Source organism: Myotis daubentonii, chromosome 5 (assembly GCF_963259705.1).
Source record: "Myotis daubentonii chromosome 5, mMyoDau2.1, whole genome shotgun sequence".
NCBI lineage: Eukaryota > Metazoa > Chordata > Mammalia > Chiroptera > Vespertilionidae > Myotis > Myotis daubentonii.
The window spans coordinates 3,887,619-3,910,166 of NC_081844.1; the positions used below are offsets into that span (position 1 = coordinate 3,887,619).

The 22,548-nt window shown below is 55.7% G+C and overlaps 1 protein-coding gene across 1 annotated transcript in view; it reads right to left on the reverse strand.

The window, feature by feature from the left end:
- PRDM5 (PR/SET domain 5) overlaps positions 1-22,548 on the reverse strand; it is a 109,583-nt gene that overhangs the window by 7,055 nt on the left and 79,980 nt on the right. The window contains exons 13-14 of the mRNA XM_059695587.1: positions 22,358-22,451; positions 13,841-13,926 (exon numbers count right to left, since the gene is read on the reverse strand). Coding sequence (XP_059551570.1) covers positions 13,841-13,926; positions 22,358-22,451 — 180 coding nt within the window. The remainder of the gene's footprint in view (positions 1-13,840; positions 13,927-22,357; positions 22,452-22,548) is intronic.

The window sequence follows — 22,548 nt, forward strand, 5'->3', positions numbered from 1 at the left end:
GACCAAAAATAAATAAATAAAGAAAGGTCATTCACCGCTGAGGACTGAGCGTGGACCTGAGAGCTGGAGGTGAAGAGAGGGATTTACAGGAGCTGGGGCAGCAGCCGCGGCCGCCGGAGGCAGGGGGTCCAGACCGAAGCGGCCACTTCCTTGCTGATGACTCACGGGAACACAGAGCAGGGGACTGGGAAGGAGGGGCTCGGTTCCCCTGGATAAGCAGACTTCACCTCAGTGTAAGCAGGGGCTGGTCAGTCAACTTGAAAATGACATTCATGTTCTTAGAACCACCAATGGCCTCTTTTAGCGAGAACAACAAATCCAAGGTTTTCTCATCTGGAGAAAAAGGGGACAGCCACGGTTACAACTGAAACTAAAATAAATGACCTCTATCCTAAAGGCCCTTTGCGTTGTCATGAATCTGAGGATAAATTTAAGAATAAACTCCCGAGAAGTACTACGATGAACTTATTTAAGAACCACTCGCTTCCTCGAGTCCCTAGGGGAAGGCAGCGTGACTGCGGCCGGCGGCTCCTTCCAAGCCCAGTCCCTCAGCGGGACCCCGGCCCCGGTACAGACTGGGGGCGACCTCCTGAGAGTCACTCTTGCCTGGATCTCTCTTCTCAGGAAAAGACCACACCTGACACAGCCACCTGCAGAGATCTGAGGGTTCCGGCCTTGAACACGCTGTGCTCACCTCCCAGGAGTCAGAGAAGCTTCCAGATGAGCAAGACAGGCAAAATGTGAGGCATCAACCTCCCTCCGTGACATTTCACTGATTAAAATGGATCGCAAGGGGCCAGAGATAGCCCTCCCTGGTGGCTTTCAAAATATGAACAATCTTAACTGGAAATAGCTTAAAGAGGGCACTGACGGGAAACGCCTGTGGGTCCCACGGGGACTGCTGAGTGATGTCCCAGGAGGGGTCTCCTCCTGGCAGCCACCTGGGAGCCGGCTCCTGCAGGACCCGCTGCAGCCCGAGTCCTGGGCTCCTTGCGGGGGCGGGGGGGTGGGGGGGCAGGAAGGGGTCCCAGGGACGCAGGAGACCCTTGAACTGACAGAGAAATCAAGACCACTGTTCTTAGACTTTCTGCAAAAGATTGGTTCACACGACATGGAGCATAACCCTGTACAGCACCTTGACAGCTGAACACACAGGAATGAAGAATGCAGCCTTGCCCAGCAGGGGTGGCTCAGGGGGTTGAGCATCGCCCTGGGCACCGAAAGGTTGCAGGTTTGATGCCCCGTCAGGATGTGTGCACGGAAGGCAAGCAATTGACGTTTCTCTCTCACATCAATGTTTCTCTCTCTCCCTTCCTCCTCTTGCCTCTGATGATGATTAAAAAAATAAAAATCCAGCCTTGAGCAATGAAGAGATCTAATTTCCCATGTCCGCGCTGCCTGTGACTAGTCCTATAACCCTGGACAAGCCACCTAACTCTCTCCACTAGTCCTATAACCCTGGACAAGCACCTACTCTCTCCACTAGTCCTATAACCCTGGACAAGCCACCTACTCTCTCCACTAGTCCTATAACCCTGGACAAGCACCTACTCTCTCCACTAGTCCTATAACCCTGGACAAGCCACCTACTCTCTCCACTAGTCCTATAACCCTGGACAAGCCACCTACTCTCTCCACTAGTCCTATAACCCTGGACAAGCACCTACTCTCTCCACTAGTCCTATAACCCTGGACAAGCACCTACTCTCTCCACTAGTCCTATAACCCTGGACAAGCCACCTACTCTCTCCACTAGTCATACAACCCTGGACAAGCCACCTACTCTCTCCACTAGTCCTATAACCCTGGACAAGCCACCTACTCTCTCCACTAGTCCTATAACCCTGGACAAGCCACCTACTCTCTCCAAGCCCCCCTCCCTCGTTGGTAACATGAGACATTAAGCTGTGTCTCGGGGTGTGCTCATCGTAATGCCTGGCCCATGATAGGAATTCAGTAAGGGTGCTTTATGTATTATACAACCCTGCTTCCTTCTGTGTATTATCTAAATATGCGTGTGCATCACATAATTCAAGTTGAAAAGGGCACACTCTATGAAAATATCACCGGCAATTTTATGGAGAAATGGAATTATGTATGCACCCTCGATTTAGCACTGTTCTTGAAGTCCATTCATATAAATAGATGGTCTTTTATTTCAAGGTTCTTCGTATAAAGAGATGGTCCTTTATTTCAAGACTCTTTATGATACTTGAGTCATTAAACCCCCTGGAAGGAGGACAAGATGAATATAAAATTCTGCTTCAGAGGGAAAATAGTACAGAAAATGTATCACTTTCCTAAGAATAGCGGCCCCACTTTAAGTAATTAATTGCCTACCGCCTGTCTTAGAAACAAAGGAATTCTCTCTTTATGCATAGCAGGCGGCACGCGCTGTCCGTAAGCCCTGAAGTGTGTTATTAGTGTCTAAAGATAAACCGTGTGGCGAGGCAGCTACCAGCCTGCGAGCCGATATTCCCAGAGCTTCCTGTTACCTAACTCTGCTCCTGCTCCCCGTGGCGACACAGGGGTCCCGGCGGGGCTCCTGGACACCTGGGGCTCCCATAGAACATCCGCAGGATTGACAGACGGGGCTGCCAGCCAGCGGCCAGGCTGCTCCCTGACACCACGGGGCCCGGGGCTCCACCAACACGCACACAGGCCTCAAGCTCCGGGGAGAGGTCAGCCTTAAGCTGGGCCCTCACGCAGTCATAGTCGTAACTGCAGACACAGCCGCTGAGCGAGAGCTGTACCCGTGCTAACCTGCAGCACAGCTTCCGTGAAGTGAGATAAATGCATGTAAAGGCGGGAGGTTAGTTACGGGCAGACTGCCTGGACTGAACATTTGCTTTATGTCCAGCTCTGTGTTTCCCATAAGCAGGGAGCCCAGAGGTCATGGCTGTTCTCTCCTTCATCCCCTCCCAGGGCAACAGTCAAGGCTGGGCTGCCACTCACCACCCACAAACCTACCTGTCAGCACACACAGACCCACCTGTCACCACCCACAAACCCAGCTCTCACCACTCACAGACCCACCTGTCACCACCCACAGACCCACCTGTCAGCACCCACAGACCCAGCTCTCACCACCCACAGACCCAGCTCTCACCACCCACAGACCCACCTGGCACCACCCACAGACCCACCTGTCAGCACCAACAGACCCACCTGTCACCACTCACAGACCCACCTGTCACCACCCACAGACCCACCTGGCACCACCCACAGACCCAGCTCTCACCACCCACAGACCCAGCTCTCACCACCCACAGACCCACCTGGCACCACCCACAGACCCACCTGTCACCACCCACAGACCCACCTCTCACCACCCATAGACCCAGCTGTCAGCACCCACAGACCCAGCTCTCACCACCCACAGACCCACCTGTCACCACCCACAGACCCACCTGTGGCCCCGCTCAGCTCAGCTCGGAAGCTGCCCATCCCGGGAACCTGCCGGGCCGCCCTCGGCTCCTGTCCCCTCAGCACACGCCCCTCCTGGCTCTGCCCTGGGTGTCCCCAGAGCACAGCACCCGGCCAACTCCGCACGCCCGCCCCAAATTCAGTTCCTTCTAGAAAACCCATCCTCACACCCTGACCCGGTTCAGCCTGTTCAGGGAACCACCCGTCTCCCTCGGGCAGCTGGCTGCTGTTTCCCATGGCCCCACGGTCCCATCACACACGGTCCCCTCTGAACAAGGTGGAAGTCACGATGGCGTGTCCGTGTCCCTCTGAGAAGGTGCACACGGCGGGGTGAGACGGGCTCAGCGTGGGCGTGTCATCCCCACTCAACCCGGATCCACTCAGAGCGCTTTCCACAGAAGAGACGGGCAACTGCCAGTGAGCACCAGGCAAACGGAAGACTGTTCTGCTGCCGAATGAACGAACACAGGAGCTAAGCTCGAAGGAAAAGGGAAGGAAAACAAGGGCACAGAAGTGAGGCACTGAGCTGACCTAACAGCCGGGCATTACTGCGTCGGTGAGGACGTCAGCACAGAGAAGTGGGCGATGCCTGCCCAGGAGGCGGCGGGAGGGGTGAAGAAAGAGGCCCCGCACCGGACTAGCCCACGCCCACAGTGAGCGGATGCTGACGTGGGTGAGAAGCAGGGTGCGGTGCGGCCTGGCTGAGGCCGGGTGTCCGCCAGCCGCCCCGGCTTCTCTGTGCCCTCCTGCTGCTCGGCCCTCTGGTTCCATCCATGTGGGCCTAACCGGTGGCTCCCTCCTCCTGCAGACCAGCCTCTCGCCCGCGTCTCCTGGCCGCTTCCTCGCCACACCCCTCCGGGCGAGCCAGGCGCCCCTGCATCTCTCCCAGGCGAGCCAGGCCCTGCATCTCTCCCAGGCGAACCAGGAGCCCCTGCATCTCTCCCAGGCGAACCAGGAGCCCCTGCATCTCTCCCAGGCAAGCCAGGCCCTGCATCTCTCCCAGGCGAGCCAGGAGCCCCTGCATCTCTCCCAGGCGAGCCAGGCCCTGCATCTCTCCCAGGCGAGCCAGGCCCTGCATCTCTCCCAGGCGAGCCAGGCCCTGCATCTCTCCCAGGCGAGCCAGGCCCTGCATCTCTCCCAGGCGAACCAGGAGCCCCTGCATCTCTCCCAGGCGAGCCAGGTGCCCCTGTATCTCTCCCAGGCGAGCCAGGCGCCCCTGCTGTGGGTACAGAGCGCCCTTGGGACACTGCGCTTGGGCCTGGCCGTGCTCTGTCGGATCAGCTCCTCCTGAAGCCTGAAGAGCCCGCACTTCCTTACCTTCCCTGCAAACACCGCGAGCCAAGCAGTTGACTCAGTAAGACTTGGTTGGCCACGTGCGCCTAAGTACGCTCCTTCTGAATCGTAAAGAATTACAATTGGAGCCTGGCTGGCTTGGCTCAGTGGATAGCGTTGGCCTGCGGACTGAAGGGTCCCGGGTCCAATTCCAGGCAAGGGCACGTACCCGGGTTGCAGGCTCGATCCCCAGTGGGGGGTGTGCAGGAGGCAGCTGACCAATGATTCTCTCTCATCATTGATGTTTCCATCTCTCTCTCCCTCTCCTGTCCTTTCTGAAATCATACATTTTTTTTAAAAAAAAGAATCACAATCAGAAGCATGCTGCCCCAAAGAGTCTCTCTTGTCAGGATTCCCGCCCACCCAGCCACCGCCCGCACCCGTCACGCAACGGGAAACAGAAGCTTCGGCTCCTGGAGACGGTTCCGTTGTGTTTAGTTTCTGAGACGCGACCTGAGGCCATCAGCAAGGCCACATCGTCCGTCTCCAGCCGGCCAGCGGGTCTGGTTTTATTCCTGCTGTTCAGCATCGCAGCCCCCCAACCCAGCTCACCCCATACTCCAGAAGCAGGCCCGCGGGGAAAGCCTGCCTGAGTGTTACCTGTCATCGGCTCAGTGGCAACGAGCTCAAGGCCCCCATCGCCGGTCACAGGGCCACGCTGACCGGCTGCGCTGGCAGGCCCAGGGTCACGGGACGGACACCAGGGTCACGGGGCGGACACCGGGGTCATGGGGCAGACCCAGGGTCACGGGGCAGAGATACCTCCAGGCGCCCGTCGGTGCCACTGCCCCGCACGAGGGCAGGAGCAGAGGGCCGCTCGCCCGGCGACGTGCTGAGCACGTGGGTGAGTTCTCTGTTGAGGAAACAGTGACTCACGTCAAACGCAGCCACCCCCAAACATAGGGCCCAAACTGACGGTTTCCTGCGGCTCTGGGGGCCTCGCTGCGGCTGTAGCTGTGGCTGTGGCTGTGGCTGTGGCTGTGGCTGTGGCTGTGGCTGTAGCTGTGGCTGTGGCTGTGACTGTGGCTGTGGCTGTGGCTGTGACTGTGGCTGTAGCTGCGGTTGCAGCTGGAATCCTGAGACTCAGCCGTCTGTGCTGGCTGCTGCTGCAGTGCCATCGCCTGCCTGTGGCCCCTGCCTGTGGCCCGGGGTCCTCACAGCGTGGGGGCTGGTCCCAGGGGACACAGGCGAGAGCGCAGGGCTCTCCTGGTCTGGCCTCTGAGGTCCCGGACAGCACGTCCGCGTCATTCCTGACACCTGGTCACTGTGTCCAGCCTGGACTCTGCAGGGAAGCCCCCTGCCTGTGGGCCTACGAGCTGCGTCCAGGGAGGGAAGAGACGGTGCGACCACCTGGGCGGCCTTGCCGCCGTTATTCCATCAGTGCGCGTCGCTCTATTTTCTGTCGTTGTTTTTTTGGGGGGTAGGGGAGGCGGGGGGAAGGTTTGGTTTTTTTGTTTTGTTTTGTTTTGAATTTCTATTCTTTTATTTGTCTGTTTTTATTTTCTTTTTTTAAATTTTATTTTGTGGCCACGCACATTATGTTTTAGATCGACCGGGTCGGCTTTCTTCCCCCTTCCCCCCACCCCCCCAAAAATATCAAATGAGGCCTAGAAATATTGAATGAAAATTAAAGTATCATTAGAAAACGGGGCCGAAAAACCACATTTTACGCCTGGGTCCAGCTGGACCCCTCATGGCAGTGTAACTCGACCCTCGTAACCCTAAATGCAGTGAAACAATTTAATTCCACAAAAGACTTTTGTCTGGCTTCCCATGGGGCCATCTGCCTGCCCAATAAATTTCTCAAGACTCTGAAATCCAACTTATTTTAGGTTTCCCTCTCACTCCCAAAGCCCAGGGGAGTCAGGAAAAGTCGGCGCCCTCTAGAAGGCCTGGACCAGGGTCCCTGTGAGGAGCCTCCCCGGTGCCCCCAGAGGTGCTCCTGGAGGGACTGGCTTTGCGGTGACTTCAGAGAGCGCACTGGCCCCCGGGACAGCGGCACAGAGGGGGGAGCAGGCGCCCTGCCCGGTGGCTGATGACCATCACAGGGAGAGTCGCCCAGACGAGGAGGAACAGAGAAGGTGGAAGGGAAGCTGTGGGCCCTACAGAGGACGTTCTCTCTCAGGAGGCACCCTTCCCTGCTTCCCCTTCACAAAGGAAGGCGCTTGCAGAGCTACAGTGAGAGTGTTCACCTTCAGGTACGTTTCTGAGCCAAGTAAAACACAATGGTGCCTTAACGCCATTCATCTTAAACGATTCCCTTACAAGGCACGTAACCCCCCAAGAAATGCATGGGCTCTAGAAACAATAAAACCAAATGAAAGGCAGTTTCAATAGCGGCAACGAGCCAGTCCTCTGGCCCACACAGAACAAACGCCAATGACGGTTAGAAAAACAAACTAAAAACAACCTGAAAAGTTTCCCCTGAAATAATAAGCTTTTTAAAAAGTTATTAAATGTGTTTGGATCCTTCCTCTTACCCAGTTATAAAGCAGAAGCAGCTGGGCAGGCCCCCAGGGCTTACCCACACAGGTACCCCACCCCCACCCCCAGCACCTACCCACACAGGTACCCCCACCCCCACCATTACCCACACAGGTACCCCCACCCCCACCATTACCCACACAGGTACCCCACCCCCAGCACCTACCCACACAGGTACCCCACCCCCACCCCCAGCACCTGCCCACACAGGTACCCCCACCCCCAGCACCTACCCACACAGGTACCCCCACCCCCACCATTACCCACACAGGTACCCCACCCCCAGCACCTACCCACACAGGTACCCCCACCCCCACCATTACCCACACAGGTACCCCCACCCCCAGCACCTACCCACACAGGTACCCCCACCCCCACCATTACCCACACAGGTACCCCCACCCCCACCATTACCCACACAGGTACCCCCACCCCCACCATTACCCACACAGGTACCCCACCCCCAGCACCTACCCACACAGGTACCCCCACCCCCACCATTACCCACACAGGTACCCCCACCCCCAGCACCTACCCACACAGGTACCCCCACCCCCACCATTACCCACACAGGTACCCCCACCCCCACCATTACCCACACAGGTACCCCCACCCCCACCATTACCCACACAGGTACCCCACCCCCAGCACCTACCCACACAGGTACCCCACCCCCACCCCCAGCACCTGCCCACACAGGTACCCCACCCCCAGCACCTACCCACACAGGTACCCCACCCCCACCCCCAGCACCTGCCCACACAGGTACCCCCACCCCCACCATTACCCACACAGGTGCCCCCACCCCCAGCACCTGCCCACACAGGTACCCCCACCCCCACCATTACCCACACAGGTACCCCACCCCCAGCACTTACCCACACAGGTACCCCCACCCCCACCATTACCCACACAGGTACCCCACCCCCAGCACCTGCCCACACAGGTACCCCCACCCCCACCCCAGCACCTACACACACAGGTACCCCCACCCCCAGCACTTACCCACACAGGTGCCCCACCTCCAGCACCTACCCACACAGGTGCCCTCAGACCTCATTGTCCCCTAAGCCTAGGGGACATCTTCAAGCCCCACAGTGCCCTCCCGGGACCCCACATTCATGGTGACCTCTCCGTGTTATTTACCTCCTGATAGACAGGACTGGTGCACACCTCGTCGATGCTCTCAGAGGTGGGGGGCTCCTGTGCGGGTCACCTGGCTGCTGCCCGCCCTCCCCTCCCCCTTGAGGCTCACTTCAGGGCAAACTTCCCAAAGGAGCGGCTGGTGTCCCTCCTGATCCCAGTACAACATGTCTCACCAAACAGGACATGCTTCCCGGACTCACCGGGTCCTCAGGGCAGCCTGTCTCCACTTCCCTCTCCACTGGCCCAGACCACAGGCCACCCTGCACTCAGCCTCCTGGGCGCCTGACGGAGGGGCAGGCACCTCTCCTGTGGCCGGGACTCAGGGCCTGCAAGCGCCCCTCCTGCTTCCCCTGAGGCTCAACTCCAAAGCCACCCAGCCTGGCTGCACACACTGCTCTGCGCTGGCCTCTGAGTCTTTCCCGTGGGCCTCGTGGTGCGTCCACAGGGACTCCAGCATGACTGTCCCCAGACCCCTGCCTATTCCCAAGGGGCTGCAGACACCAAACCACGCCCCACAGCCCCGCCTCCCTGCTCCAGCATCTGCACCCACAAGCTTCCTTTCCCTCAGCACCAGGCCTCCTGGGCCCCACCCTGCACCTGCAGGATGCGCTGGGCAGGTGTCTGCACAGACTTCAAGCTGCTCCCTCAGTTACCAGAGGCTGAGGACAAACCCAGCAGTGCCCAGGCCGGGACACCGACAGCACTGCCCTGGGGAGCAGGGCGGGGCGGGCACAGGGCCTGAGGACAGTGCCAGCATACCTGTCTGTCACCCTCCCACACTGGGAGCCTGGGGGCGGGACAGGAAGCTCCATAAGGAGAAGGAATGGAACCAGAACAACATGAAGACCTGCCGCTCCTTCCACCACCCGCAACTGCTGGCTTAGTAGAGTGGGGCCTTAAGAGTTTAATTCGTTCCGAGACCGAGCTCATTAACTCAAATTACTCTATCAACTCAATGAAAAAAATTGGCCCAGAGACAGCTGGTATCTCAAAAAACTCGTTAGTCGGGACACTCGTAAGTCAAGGCCCCACTGTATCTGCAAGAGCTGCCCTGCTGCTCCGCACAGGAGCCGGAGAGGCAGCGGGAACGCGGACCCCCAGCCTGCGCAGTAACCGGGGTGTAAAGGGGCGCTCACACCGGTTCTGAAATAACCTCCTAACGGGCCCAGGTGCTTTTCGTGATAAAAATCAAAAGTGATTAAGACGTGAACAAACAGCAGCTTCTGTGAACGGTGCTTACAAATGGCTGTTTGGGAGCACGCACCCTACCTCACCGCAGGCGACGCTGGCTCAGGGGCACAATGAAGCCAAGGCCCTGATTTCCAGGGGAGCCGGGGTCCTGGTGCCCTGCACTCAAGAGGGACATCGGACATCACTGGGGAGGGCTCAGCCGACATGGACCTGCCTGGTGAGGTGTGGGAGGTGAGGCCCACCTGGCAGATAGCAGAGATGCAGGGGGAGGAGATGCAGGGGGTGGAGATACAGGGGGAGGAGATGCAGGGGGAGGAGATGCAGGGGGTGGAGATGCAGGGGGAGGAGATGCAGGGGGAGGAGATGCAGGGGGAGGAGAGGCAGGGGGTGGAGATACAGGGGGAGGAGATGCAGAGGGCAGCATCTGGCCCTGTGCCAGGAGCATTTCCAAGCCTAAAGGCCTGGGACGTCCCTCTTTCTTCTCCAGTTGTTTTAAAGTCCTCGTTTCAATTCAAGCCAGGGTGTCCACAGTGTGAAACCTGCCCCAACAGAGGCTCAGCTTCCCCAGAAAGCCACGTCCTCCGTCACCCAGGCAGAGGGACAGGATGGGACAGGTGGGACGGGAGGAGCCTGGAGAGAGATCAGGGGCTCTGGACCAAGGCCCTGCCCCGGCCACCGGACCAGCCTGCACCGGAGACCCAGCCCTTTAGAGAAACTGCCCTCACGGCCTGGACCCCAGGGGCCTGGACCCCAGGGCCCTGCATAGAGAGCCTCCCTGATGGGAGGGAGGCGCCACCTGGACATGGGGTACGAGTGTCTGCTGTTGTCCCCTCCCAAGCAGAAAACTAATCTACAGCCATTAAGTGGAAGAAGTGAGTCCGACAACCCTAGGCAGCTGCGAATAAGTCCCTGCCCTAAGGATTTAAAGCCCAGGAGCATGTCACCTCCCCTCCCCACCATTTCCCCCCTTCCCGCCCTGGCAGGAGGAGGCTGGGCAGTCTGCCTCACTCACTGCTGAGGGCCTGGCATCAGGAGACGGGTGTGGGCTGAGGTCCCAGGCAGGCAGGTGAGCTGCACGTCGATGGCAAAGACGGCCGAGAGCCTCTCACCCTTGTGGGAGCGCGAGGAAGAGACAGAGGCCACCAGAGGGTTGGGTCGGGAGGAAGCAGGTGAAACTGCTATTTAACTAATTACAAGCCTCACAGGAAGGCGGAGGAACAAGGAAACTCAACACAGTCAACGCGCTGAAACCAGAAGGAAGAAAATAAAGATCAGGACAGAGGTGAATACACCGCCAGCCCCGGGCTCTCCGTGGACCAATGACGGTTCAGCCACGGAGGCTTTTAGCAGGACTGTCTCCCCCGCTGGGGCCGTGCTGCCCCCATAAACGGGGCCCAGGGTGCGAGGGCTCTGCGCTCCTTCCCCAAGAAGCCCCCAAACACAAAGGACGCCTGCACGCATCCACTGTCCAGGAAACGGGATGCGAAACTAGAGCTGTCTGCGATCAAATACAACGGACACACGAACACGTGAGAAAGAAAAATAAAGAGGAGTCTCAGGCCAACCGGCCAGGCTTGTGCTATTCACGCTGCACCTCGCTGCTCCTACCTGCACTCACGGGGACTCTGTCTTCAGCCCATGCTCCCGGCCCAGCCCGGGTGCTCCCAGCGTCAAGGTCAGGTTCCATTTCCTGTGTGCCCTGCCGGACAGGTGCCACCTGCACCTGGATACCGAGGCTGCTCCGGGGTCCTTGAGTCCAGGCTCAGGTATGCAAATGAACGCGAGACTTAGAGATGTGGGGTTGCCTGGCTGGTTTGGCTCGGTGGATAGAGTGTCAGCCTGCAGACCGAAGGGTCCCAGGTTCGATTCTGGTCAAGGGCACAGGCCCAGGTTGCCGGCTCAATCCCAAGTGAGGGGCGTGCAGGAGGCAGCCGATCAGTAATTCTCTCTCATCGTTGATGTTTCTCTCTCTCTCTCCCTCTTCCTTCCTCTCTGAAATCAATACAAATATATTTAAAGAAAAAAAGAAAAGAGATGTGGGGTTATTGCTGCAGTTGGTTTAGTTTGAAAATATACAGGAGAGGGGATGAGAGTCAGCAGCACCCAGATTATTTCACTGAACCAAAGGCCACTGTGTGGAAGGTGAGGGGCTGGCCGCTGCTGCCCTCGCCGGCCTGTGCCTCAGTTTCCCCCGGAGGCTGCAGTGCGTGTGAGATGCATTAGTGAGCTTCTGTGAGGCTCCCAGGAATTAATGCACGTGAAGGCCCCGAACAGCACCTGGCATGTACTTCGCGGTCTTTGTATTTATTTCAACTATTCTCACTGTTCTCATTAATAAGCTGTAATTAAAACTTCTAAAATTATCTGTTATTAAAAAGTAAAAAGACAAATGAGTTGAATTTGAAACACCCCACTGTCTCGGGGGAAACCCGAGGTATTTTTCCGGCAGCGACTTGCTCAGCCCTGTCCCCGGGGAGGCCGGAACGGCACCCACATGCCCAAGGGCGGGGCATCTCCAGGTTTGATAAGAGAAGCCAGGCCCCTTTGCCTGCAGGTTGGCATCTTTGTTTTTTTTTTGTTGTTTTTTTTTATTAATATTCGTTGTGGCCCACATGTGGCCCGCGGGTCGAGAGTTTGAAATGCTTGATTTATTATATATATATATATATATATATATATATATATATATATATATATATATAATTGATTTTTTTTTTTTTACGGAGAGGAAGGGAGAGGGATAGAAGTTAGAAACATCGATGAGAGAAACATCGATCAGCTGCCTCCTGCACACCCCCCATGGGGAGGTGCCCGCAACCAAGGTACATGCCCTTGACCGGAATCAAACCCGGGACCCTTCAGTCTGCAGGACAACGCTCTATCCACTGAGCCAAACCAGCTAGGGCAGGTCGGCATCTTCAAAACACATGCCTGCCACGTCTGTGACAACTGTACACTTAAAAAATGAGTAAACGACACTGAAGCTAAGTCACGCCCCTGCACTAAGGCCCACTGTGAAACAGGTATTTTGAACATGTGCATTGAAGTCGTTGTCCTGTTTAAGGAGTCAGTTTATCCGTAGGAAGTGGTCCAGTCGCTCATATTCGTATGAGACAAGCACGGCATCGTGAATGGGAGCCAGGGGATCTGTTTTAACCCACACAGGAGCCGCCCCTCACCCGCCACAAAACCAGGAGGACAGTCCTTACGGGCTAGGAGGGCATCTCACGGCCACAGCGCCGCAGCGGGGGGCTGGGGTGCCCTCACGCTGGAGAGGATGTGATGATGACATGTTTTCTCTAAAGCAGTGGTTCTCAACCTTCCTAAAGCCGCGACCCTTTAATCCAGTTCCTCATGCTGTGGTGACCCCCAATTTCATTGTTACAAATTGAACATAATTAAAGCATAGTGATTAATCACAAGAACAATATGTAATTATATATGTGTTTTCCGATGGTCTTAGGCGACCCCTGTGAAAGGGTCGTTCGAGCCCCAAAGGGGTCGCGATCCACAGGTTGAGAACCGCTGCTCTAAAGTTTTTATTTTGCAGCTAAGATGAGAAGTAAAGCCAGAGAGGCCTGGATTCGAATCGCTCTGAGGAGTAGGCACGCCTCCTAAAACTTGAAAAAGTGCTCATTTCTACCCAGACCACAGGCATTTCAAAGGCCAGGCTTTAAAGGAACCGCGAAAAAGAGGCTGCAGGGAACCACGGATGGAACAGTCAAAACGAGCCCGAGGAGACAGCCACAGCCTCCGATTGTCCGGAAAAGCCGTGTGTGTGGCAGGTGACACTCCCAGCAGGGGTGTGCAGGAGAGGAGAGGGGGCGCCTGAGGAAGAGAGGCCGGCCAGCCACGAACCGTCCCTGCCTTCCACCTCCCCCAACAGCGTGCACTCTCTCAGCGTCTCTCCTGCCAATATGCCTGTCCGTTTGCAGGAATGGCTGCCTGCTGACACCTCTGTTCCGGCGCGGTCCTGGCAAACACGTAGCCAGACCCCATCTTCACATTTTAATAAGGTGACAACCTATTTACTGGGAAGCTTGTCGCTGGTAACTCCTACGACTCCTGAAAGCCGAGTCACAGTTCCAAGAATGAGGACTCCTTGGGGGTATTTTGTCTTTAAAAAAATGCCAACGTCCATCATAAACATAAACACGCGATTTCAGACCCACGGCCTTGGTTTGCCCAAGGTCAGCTCCGCGCTCTGTGAGGAAGCCTGGCTCCTCCTCACCGGGCGGGCGGCCGGCCGGCCGCGTCTTACCCGGGTGTGCGTGCGGATGTGCATCTTCAGCCCGTCGTTCTTGCTGAAGCCCTTCTCGCAGTACGGGCACTGGTAGGGGCGCTCGCCTACGAGAGAGGGAGGGCTCCGCGTCAGAACACGCAAGGCGCAGAGCAAGCAGCGCCATCCTCCTCCTCCCGCACCCAGATCGGTCCCCACCCGCTCCGTGCGCCCTGGGCCCCGCACCACAGCAGCGGGCAGTGGGCTGGCCTTCCCTCCGGTGGACAGGGACCCAGCCCGCTGCACCTGCTGGACTGGGAAACAAGCGAGAGTCGCAGCAGCAGGCCTGATGCGCGGTCCTTTTACGGCGTGAGCCCACCTGAAGTCTCCTGATTTTAAGAATTTGTGAAAAAGGTTTTACATGAATCATTTTTTTAATCCTCATCTGAGGATATTCTTAGAGAGAAGAAGGGAGAGAGAAAAAGAGCGAGCGAGAGAGAGAGAGAGAGAGAGAGAGAGAGAGAGAGAGAGAGGCATCGATGTGAAAAACACCTATCAGTTGCCTTCTGCATGGGACGATGCTCAACCACTCCAGCCAGGCTCTCTGAGTCAATTTGTTAAGGAGCAACATTAATCAATGAGCACTGAGGGTCTTTAATTATCCCACTGATGCTTTCTTTGCTTTTAAAGAAAAGATTTCATGTCCTATCTCAGTTAGGGGGATGAGTTTCCAAAGACTTTCATAGAATTGGTGTTCGCTGAACAGAACCACCAGCTGCTGAACTAGGCAATCATGGACCTACACTCTGATGTGACCAGGTACCTGTCACCTACAGGTTACTTAGGGCTTGCCAAGCCTCTTTGTAAACCAAGCAAGCACGCAGACACTCGTCGCAGTGTGTTGAAGTTCTACTGTGAAACGACAGAAATGTGACAGAATGTAATGTGCAGCTGCCCCCAGTCAAAGCCGACTGGCAGAAAAGCCACTTGTCACCTATTCCTCCACTGAACCCGGCGCTTACGTGGGTGCTGGTCCCGGCCGCACCAAAGCCCAGCACCAGGAGGTAGCCACCTTTCAGCAGGTGCAGGGCTCTGCCCGTGCTTCCCTCCACGCAGACGGGCCTCCGACCAGCAGTGCCTCCCTCCTGTGCTGACCAGGGCTCTCCTCTCCTTCCGTCCAGGGTCACTGGCATCATTCCAGTGAGCACACCTCCCAGGTCAGCAATGCGCCGCCTTCCCACCAGGCCCCTCCCGGACTCCTCCAGCCAGTGCTGCCTCCAGAGACAGATGGCTCCCCGCGGGTCCCGGGCCCCCATGGCCCCCGTGGCCTCCATGGCCCCGTGGCCCCCGGGCCGCCTCTGCTCCACTGAACCTGGGTTGGAAGCAGGGACGTCTCGGAGAGGCCCCAGCATGGCCCACGGTCCAGCCTCAGCAGGAGGAGGGGCACCCGGGGGCTCCTATGAGCTGGGCCCCGGGGAATGAGGACACGGCCCCCACATGGACAGCCCTCCGGGATGAAGGAACTAACCTTGGAGAAGAGCAGCCTTTCTTTCCTGCGTGGACACTGCCAGGCAGAGGCTGAGCGCGCTCTGAGGCCAGTGCGCATGCCGTCCTGCAGGCTCGCGGGCGGATTCGGGCACTGCCTTCACTTTGTTTAGGGAACCACAGTGTTATGTTGACTAACACGAGAATTAGTTCAAAAATTCGCTAAGAAAATGGAGCTAAAAGCTCACATAAGCAGAAACAGTAACAACAGCCACGGGGGTCCTGCTCGCTCTGTTCTGTGGAGCACGGCCCTCAACGCCTCGCAGCAACTTTCCTCCTGGCAACAACCTTGGGGTGTGGGCATCCGTGTCCCTGGTTTCCAAACAGAGAGAGTGAGGCACGGGGAGGAGGCGCAGGTGCCGCAGCGGACAGAGTTATTGCGCGCGGGAGTCAGAATGTAGCCCCAGCTCTGCACCACCCCCCGATTAACAATGTGGCTGCTGTTCGGGGTAACGGAGGTGGGACTTTCTAAAGTGACTGACGGAAACTCCGCTTCTTGACATGACAGTTGACATGAACCAGATGTTTCTGTCCAGCGAGGGAGGCGCTGAGTCCCCAAAGTTCACAGGAAGCGGGGGTGCCAGGGGGGTGGTGGGGAGGAATGTGTGTTATGTCTCAAGCAGGCCTGCCATCACAGGAGACAGGTACGCACCTTCCACACGGAGCGGAACGCGGCCCGGGCCAATACCGCACACACAGCACGCACAGGGGCAGCTACCGGCAGTCAGTTAATGGGCACAGCCGCGCACATGACACTGACATGTGCATGACGTGTGCGTGACTGGGCTGAGGAAAGCAGGCGAGTTCTTTGTGTCTGCCTCTTTCCTCACAGTACGCTCTGACACCCAGTAGCATGACCATCCTCTGTGTTTTCTTCAAACACATCCAGGGACACAGAGGAACATGATGCCCGCTGGACAGAGCTGGATGGAGGCTGATTTTAAAAGATGCCTCAAAGCGGGGGCTCCGTGAAGCGGCCTCACTCCTTCGTTAAACAGGTATTGGCCCTTGTCCAGGGCCTTGGGATTGGGGCTACGAGTACATTCGCACAATCGCCGCCCCTTCGATGGCACTCGTGCGAGGAGGAAGGCATGGAGAAGTTAAGGAAAACACAGACGATCATCTCAGATACGGACGGGGGCAGGTGTGAGAAAGCCTCTGAGGGGCGGGAGAAGGACTAGCTCAGGTCGTCAGGAAAGGCACAAGGACGGAAGGGATGCAGTTCCGGGGCCGGTGTAAGATCATATGAGCACACTCGGGGTAAGTCTCCGTCTTTGGATTATCTTATCGTACTGGGCTAGTGCCTCCAAAGTCTCACTGCCGGCACGCCTGAGGTGGAAGGAGCGTCAAGATATTCTAGGTGTGAAAGGGCGAGGAAAGGTGGGAAATGTCAGGAAAGGGCTCCAGGAAACGGGACTGTGCCCTCCACAGGGGACATCCGGGTGCACATGGAACCCCTTACCAGGGTCTAGCCCGGCCCCCAAGCAAGTCACCCACCGGGAGTCTTTAACAAAGAAAATGCATTATGACAACAACCGTGCAAATGTGCCTAAAGGCAATAGGGGGAAACCCGATTCTAGTCTAATGCATGCTATTAGAATAATAATTTATTAACGCTGCCATTATTTTATGCAATGGAATGTTAATTAAAGACATGAGAAGAACTCTGGTTCTCACTAAAAAGCAACATACTGATATTAAAACAGCATCTGAAGTTTGTGGAGGGAGTGAAGGTTAGTGTGTGTGCTCACATACAAGGACCCTAAAGCCCCCGAATACTGACTATCCATCGATGGCTACAAAACCACCTCACTGTCCAACATCTGGACACAAATCCTTTCCAAAGATCGTTGCTTAGGTAACATGAAATTAATAAAGAAAAACTTTGCAAATCCTGGTATTCTTAAATGAGGTATCTTGATACTCTTAAATTAGGCCACGGATTTAAGAAATGAACTTGACCACTCGGTCAGATGGCTCAGAAGATCAAGTTTTATGTCATGCCAGTAAACACACTGAATGCGACAGAGTGAGCAGTAATGGCCAAGAGCAACTTGGAAGATTAAAAAATATACAAAATAGCCCGGCCAGCGTGGCTCAGGGGTTGAGCATCAACCCATGAACCAGGAGGTCACAGTTCCTGCCTGTGGGGACAATTTGCCTAATGAGTCTTTTATTTTATAAGACTAGGGGCCTGGTGCACAAAATTCGTGCACTGGGTGTGTGTGTGGGGGGGAGTGTCCCTCAGCCCAGCCTGCCTCCTCTCACATACTGGGAGCCCTCAGGCGTTGACCCCCATCACCCTCCAATTGCAGGATCGGCCCCTTGCCCAGGCCTGATGCCTCTGGCCTAGGCATCCGGCCCGGGCAGCGGGGACCTGCAGTGGCAGCGGGGGGCGCCGCGATCGCACGGGCTCCGCCCCTGCCCCTGCAGGACGACTCTGGCTGAGACATCCGGCCCGGGCAGCGGGGACCCGCAGCTGCAGCGGCCCCACGATCGTGGGCTCCGCTTTAGGCCCAGGCAAGGGACCCCTAGCTCCTGGGACTGCCAGCTTCGACCGTACCCAGCTCCCATCGCTGGCTCCACCCCTACTTCCTGCTATCACTGGCCAGGGCGGCAAAGGCGCCAGATTCTCCGATCATGGCTGGAGGGCAGGGCAAAGGCGGTCCCAGGGCCGCCTTTGCCCTGCCCCCCAGCTCTTAGCTCCCCCCTGGGTTTCCGATCACTGTCAGTGGCAGGAGGCTTCTTCCTGCTTTCCCTTTCGCCTCCCTGCATTGTGCCTACATATGCAAATTAACCGCCATCTTGTTGGCAGTTAACTGCCAATCTTAGTTGGCAGTTAATTTGCATATAGCCCTGATTAGCCAATGAAAAGGGTATCGTCGTACGCCAATTACCATTTTTCTCTTTTATTAGTGTAGATTATTTATTGCTAGTGTTTTTAAACCTGTGAACAAATATTCTAAAAAATGAATGGATTCCTTTAGTAAAAACATTAGCGAAGACAGACCAGTAGTGGCTGAAATCCAAGTAGAAGCAAATTATACTGAACCTTTATTCCTAAGCGGATCACAGGTATTTACTGAAATAGTAAATGTTTGCTGGGACAGTGATTTATGACTCGGTTCCAGCAGCAGCGTGCAGCCAGCCCGGAACAGAAGGCCCACAGCCGGCATCTACGAACACGCAGACCGGGGAGCTGCAGGCAGGTAATTAACCTTCTGGCCCAAAAGCAGTTCCTAGAATTTCTCTCATAATTTATGAACGACGGCCGGAATCCCTGTCACAGTCCACAGATTCCTTGCGGAATCAGCCCAGTTCCAGCTGACCTGAGACGCTGTGGACGGTTGGGAGGCAGAGCCGCTGTTCCTGCTGCCCTCGGGGTGCCACCGCCGGCACTGCAGCCTGGGAGGCCGGTGATGAATGACAGCTGCCTGCCGGGCACAGACGCATGCTCTCATATGAACCAGCACCGAGTAGTAAGGTCTCATGGACCGTTGGTTTTGTGGTGGGAAAGTGTCTCCAGAGTGAAGTGCTCAGTTAGACCATAAGTAACACGCCACACCCCTGCGTGTCCAAGTGCAGATGAGTATCCTCAACTGGCTGATGACCCAGAGGATGTCATCACACATTGTGGGAGGCATGTACGTAACCCATGGTAAGTCCGGAGCAACGGGAGGTTAGATTGTTAGAGAACAAGGGCTAAAACACCAGCCAGGTGACACTGGAAAACCGAATTGTCATTTGCCTTCGTTCAGTTCTGGAGGAACCACACACGAGTTCTATAATGAGCAAATCACTGGATTTTGATGCGCGTGAATTCAACTAAAAGGCTTGAACTAGAAACTCCCTGAGATTCCTTTCTATTCTCAAAGTCAATAATATTATATTTTTCCCTGGCCGGTGTGGCCCAGTTGGTTGGTCATCATTCTGTCCACTAAAGGGTTGCCAGTTCAATTCCCGGTCAGGACACATGCCCGGGTTGCGGGCTGGATCCCCGGTGGGGGGTGTGCATGGCCGCCAATTGATGTTGTGCTCTTGCCTCAATGTTTTTTTCTCTCTCTCCCCCTCCCTTCCTCTCTCTTTAAAAAGCAATAAAAATATTTTTAAGAAAGAATACTATAGTTGAATGATGTATAAAAGCAAACGTCTTGTGCACACTTGCTGTACATGCCCTTATTCAAATCACCTAATTACGAAGAATGTGTAGACTTCAGAAGGTAGATACAAAGTTTATGAAAAATAACATTTTCAAAGTTAATGGAAAAAACAAAGTTTTGTCAGATTTCGCCCCAGAAGTACTAAAGGATGGGAATGGGAATGGGGTGGAGGGACAGAGAAGAGGTGAGACAAGGGTACAGCTGATACAACTGGTTGGTTAGCGGAGGCAGCAAAGGATAAAGTCAACCAACATGTGAAGAACCAGAGGCATTTTTCAAAAGGTTTCCTTTAAACAGAAAAAATACTAAGGCTCCTCCCAGAAGGAACAGACAGGCAGTAACTGAATGGCTAAGTTATCACCGTCTTAGAGAATGGCCGCTAGTCTGAGCCAGAAGGGCAAGAGCGGTTCAGAGAAAGTGAACGTGAAGTAGACACACACCACACCTACACACGAGACAGGAAGTGACGCACAACGCCAGCAAATGGAAGGAGGAGCCCGAGGCTGAGGCCATGTCTCCCCTTCAGAAAACCGGGCTGAGGTTACGAGAGAGAATCCGCTTCCCAAAATACCGATGGACGGTTTGAATACTGTAACCACAAAATGAAACCGGCTCTTTCAACACCATCAGGAGACAGAAAAGACCGTGACCTGCAGAAGCACCTCGGCATATGGCAGAGAGCTCGGTGCCCATCGCCTCGCAGAAAGGCCACCAGTTGATAGCCACTTCCTGGGCGCAATAAAGCAACCCATCCGCTGGGTAACATTCGGGGGAAGCTGTGGGGACTCGGTGGTTGCCGGGTGAGAGTTGGGGGATGAATGGGCAGAGCACAGAGGGTTTCGGGGCAGTGAAACGACTCGGTGCAAAACTCCAATCACGGGCGCGTGTCGGTATCATTTGCCCGAACCCACAGGATGTCCAACAGCAAGATGGAGCCTTAAGGTAGACGCTGGGCTTGGGGTTTATAATGTGTCGGCACAGGTTCAAGGATTGTAACAGACACGCCCCTCCGGCTGGGGATGTGGATGGTGGGGGCTGTGTCGGGGGAGGAGGTAGATGAGCAACTCTCTGCAACTTCCCTTCATTTTACTGTGAGCCTAAACTTGATCTAAAAATAAAACCCTTTAAAAAAAAAAAAGCAATCTGGTGAAACTATGTTTAACCGTCATGTTCTCTGTATGTTATTGCCACTATAAAGGTGGCTCAGGAGTACATGAACATGGGAATGTGAAAATAAAAAATTTTAGAGCACCTTCAATTTGGCTCTAAAGCATAACACTTTCAAACTACTGCAGTAATGTTAAGACCTTTAGAATTTCATTCTTCACCTTTTATACTGGAGAACTTAGAGCATTTTATAATTCTTGTGTTGTATATTTTTTATAAATGTTTATTGATTTCAGAGAGGAAGGAAGAGGGAGAAAGAGACAGAAACATCAATGATGAGAATCATTGCTTGGCTGCCTCCTGCACGCCCTCCACTGGGGATCAAGCCTGTAACCCCAGCATGTGCCCCAACCAGGAACCGAACCATAACCTCCTGGTTCATAGGTCGACACCCAACCACTGAGCAACACCAGCCACGCTCCTTGTGTTCATCCTAACAGCTTGGTAGAAGAGACCACACTTGGATTCTATCTCCTTGACTAGGTAGGTCATTCCCGTATTCCCTGGACTGGCTGGGCCATTTGCTGTCTGAGACTCAGGTTCAGTGACAGGAAGTGAGCGTGGCCGTGGGAACCTGCCCCGCCCGCCCGGCCTTTGCAGCCGAGTGTGGAGGTGAACCAATGAACACAATGCCACAGTAACCGGGAGCGATGTCCACGTGATGGGCAGCGGGGCCTCCTGGTCGCTGCTGGATGAGACCCCCAGCAGGGGGCCAGACCACTACCCTGCTGCTCGCTACCCGCTGCTCCTGGCTATGCCAGTTCCACAGGGTCAACCTCGTCACGCGGAACGAACCCGCCTCTACTGCTCTCTGGATAAAGTGGGAGTGGGCACCCCTGTGACCCAGGACGCACAGGGACCCACGCGGGAGGCTCAGCGAGAAGGCGCGGCCTCAAGGGGCAGAACCGGCGGCTCTTCCCGGGGAGCAGTTTGTCCTCGACACGAAGTGACCACGACTACGGCCATTCAGACTTGTTTTTGTGAACACTTGTTTTCTCATATAAAAGCGGGGAGCCTGTCATTTAAAGAGAAAGGAAGGAAGAAAAGAAGGAAGGACAGGAGGGAGAGGGAGGGAGCTGGAATTAGAGGAATCAAGGCACACTCAGAATGGAGGAGAGCTGAGTCCGCTGCCACGTGCTGGATCGCAGACCCGCCGGATGAGGTGGGTGCTGACGTGAGCACGGGAAGGCCTTGGCTCAGGGAGCCCGCATCTCCCCAGTGGCCTGTGTGCGAGTCAGAGCCACACGCGGGGAAAGACCCCAGTGCCGTCACACCGACGGATTTGAACGTGACGGATGGGAGAGCCGGGGAGGGGTGTGAGGTCCCACAGGACAGGGCCTTTGGGAAACGCCGCTTCCTGAGGTTGACAGGAGGATTAAGAGGAGGCCCCCGGCCTCCACAGGGAGTGATCCGCTCCCTCTTCTGTCCCCTGGACAGTGTGTACATCACATCAGTCACATCACAGCCAGACAGCGAGCGGCTTATCTCCACGCTAGATAGTTAACTTAGTTTGAGAAAGGCAACTTAGTCAACATTTCCCTAGAATCAGAAATCGGATTTTATGAAACTTTAAGGGAGAAAACAGGTCAGATGGACTCTCCGTCCGGAGATGTTTTGTGGCATTAGGACGCCCTGGTCCCGGACGCCCCCCTCTCCCCCCGCCGTGGGGCCGCAGCTGCCCGCTCACCTGTGTGGCTGCGGATGTGCACGCGGAGTGTCCCGCTGCTGGCGAACTTCTGGCCGCAGTACGGGCAGGTCTTCTCCTTCTCTCCCGTGTGTGTCTACGGGGGCAGGGCGGGGGGGCAAAGAGTTGAGGGTCAATCCAGAGAAACAGGTAACGATGACGAAGGGCAAACCCTTTCCTCCTGGCTTACGTTT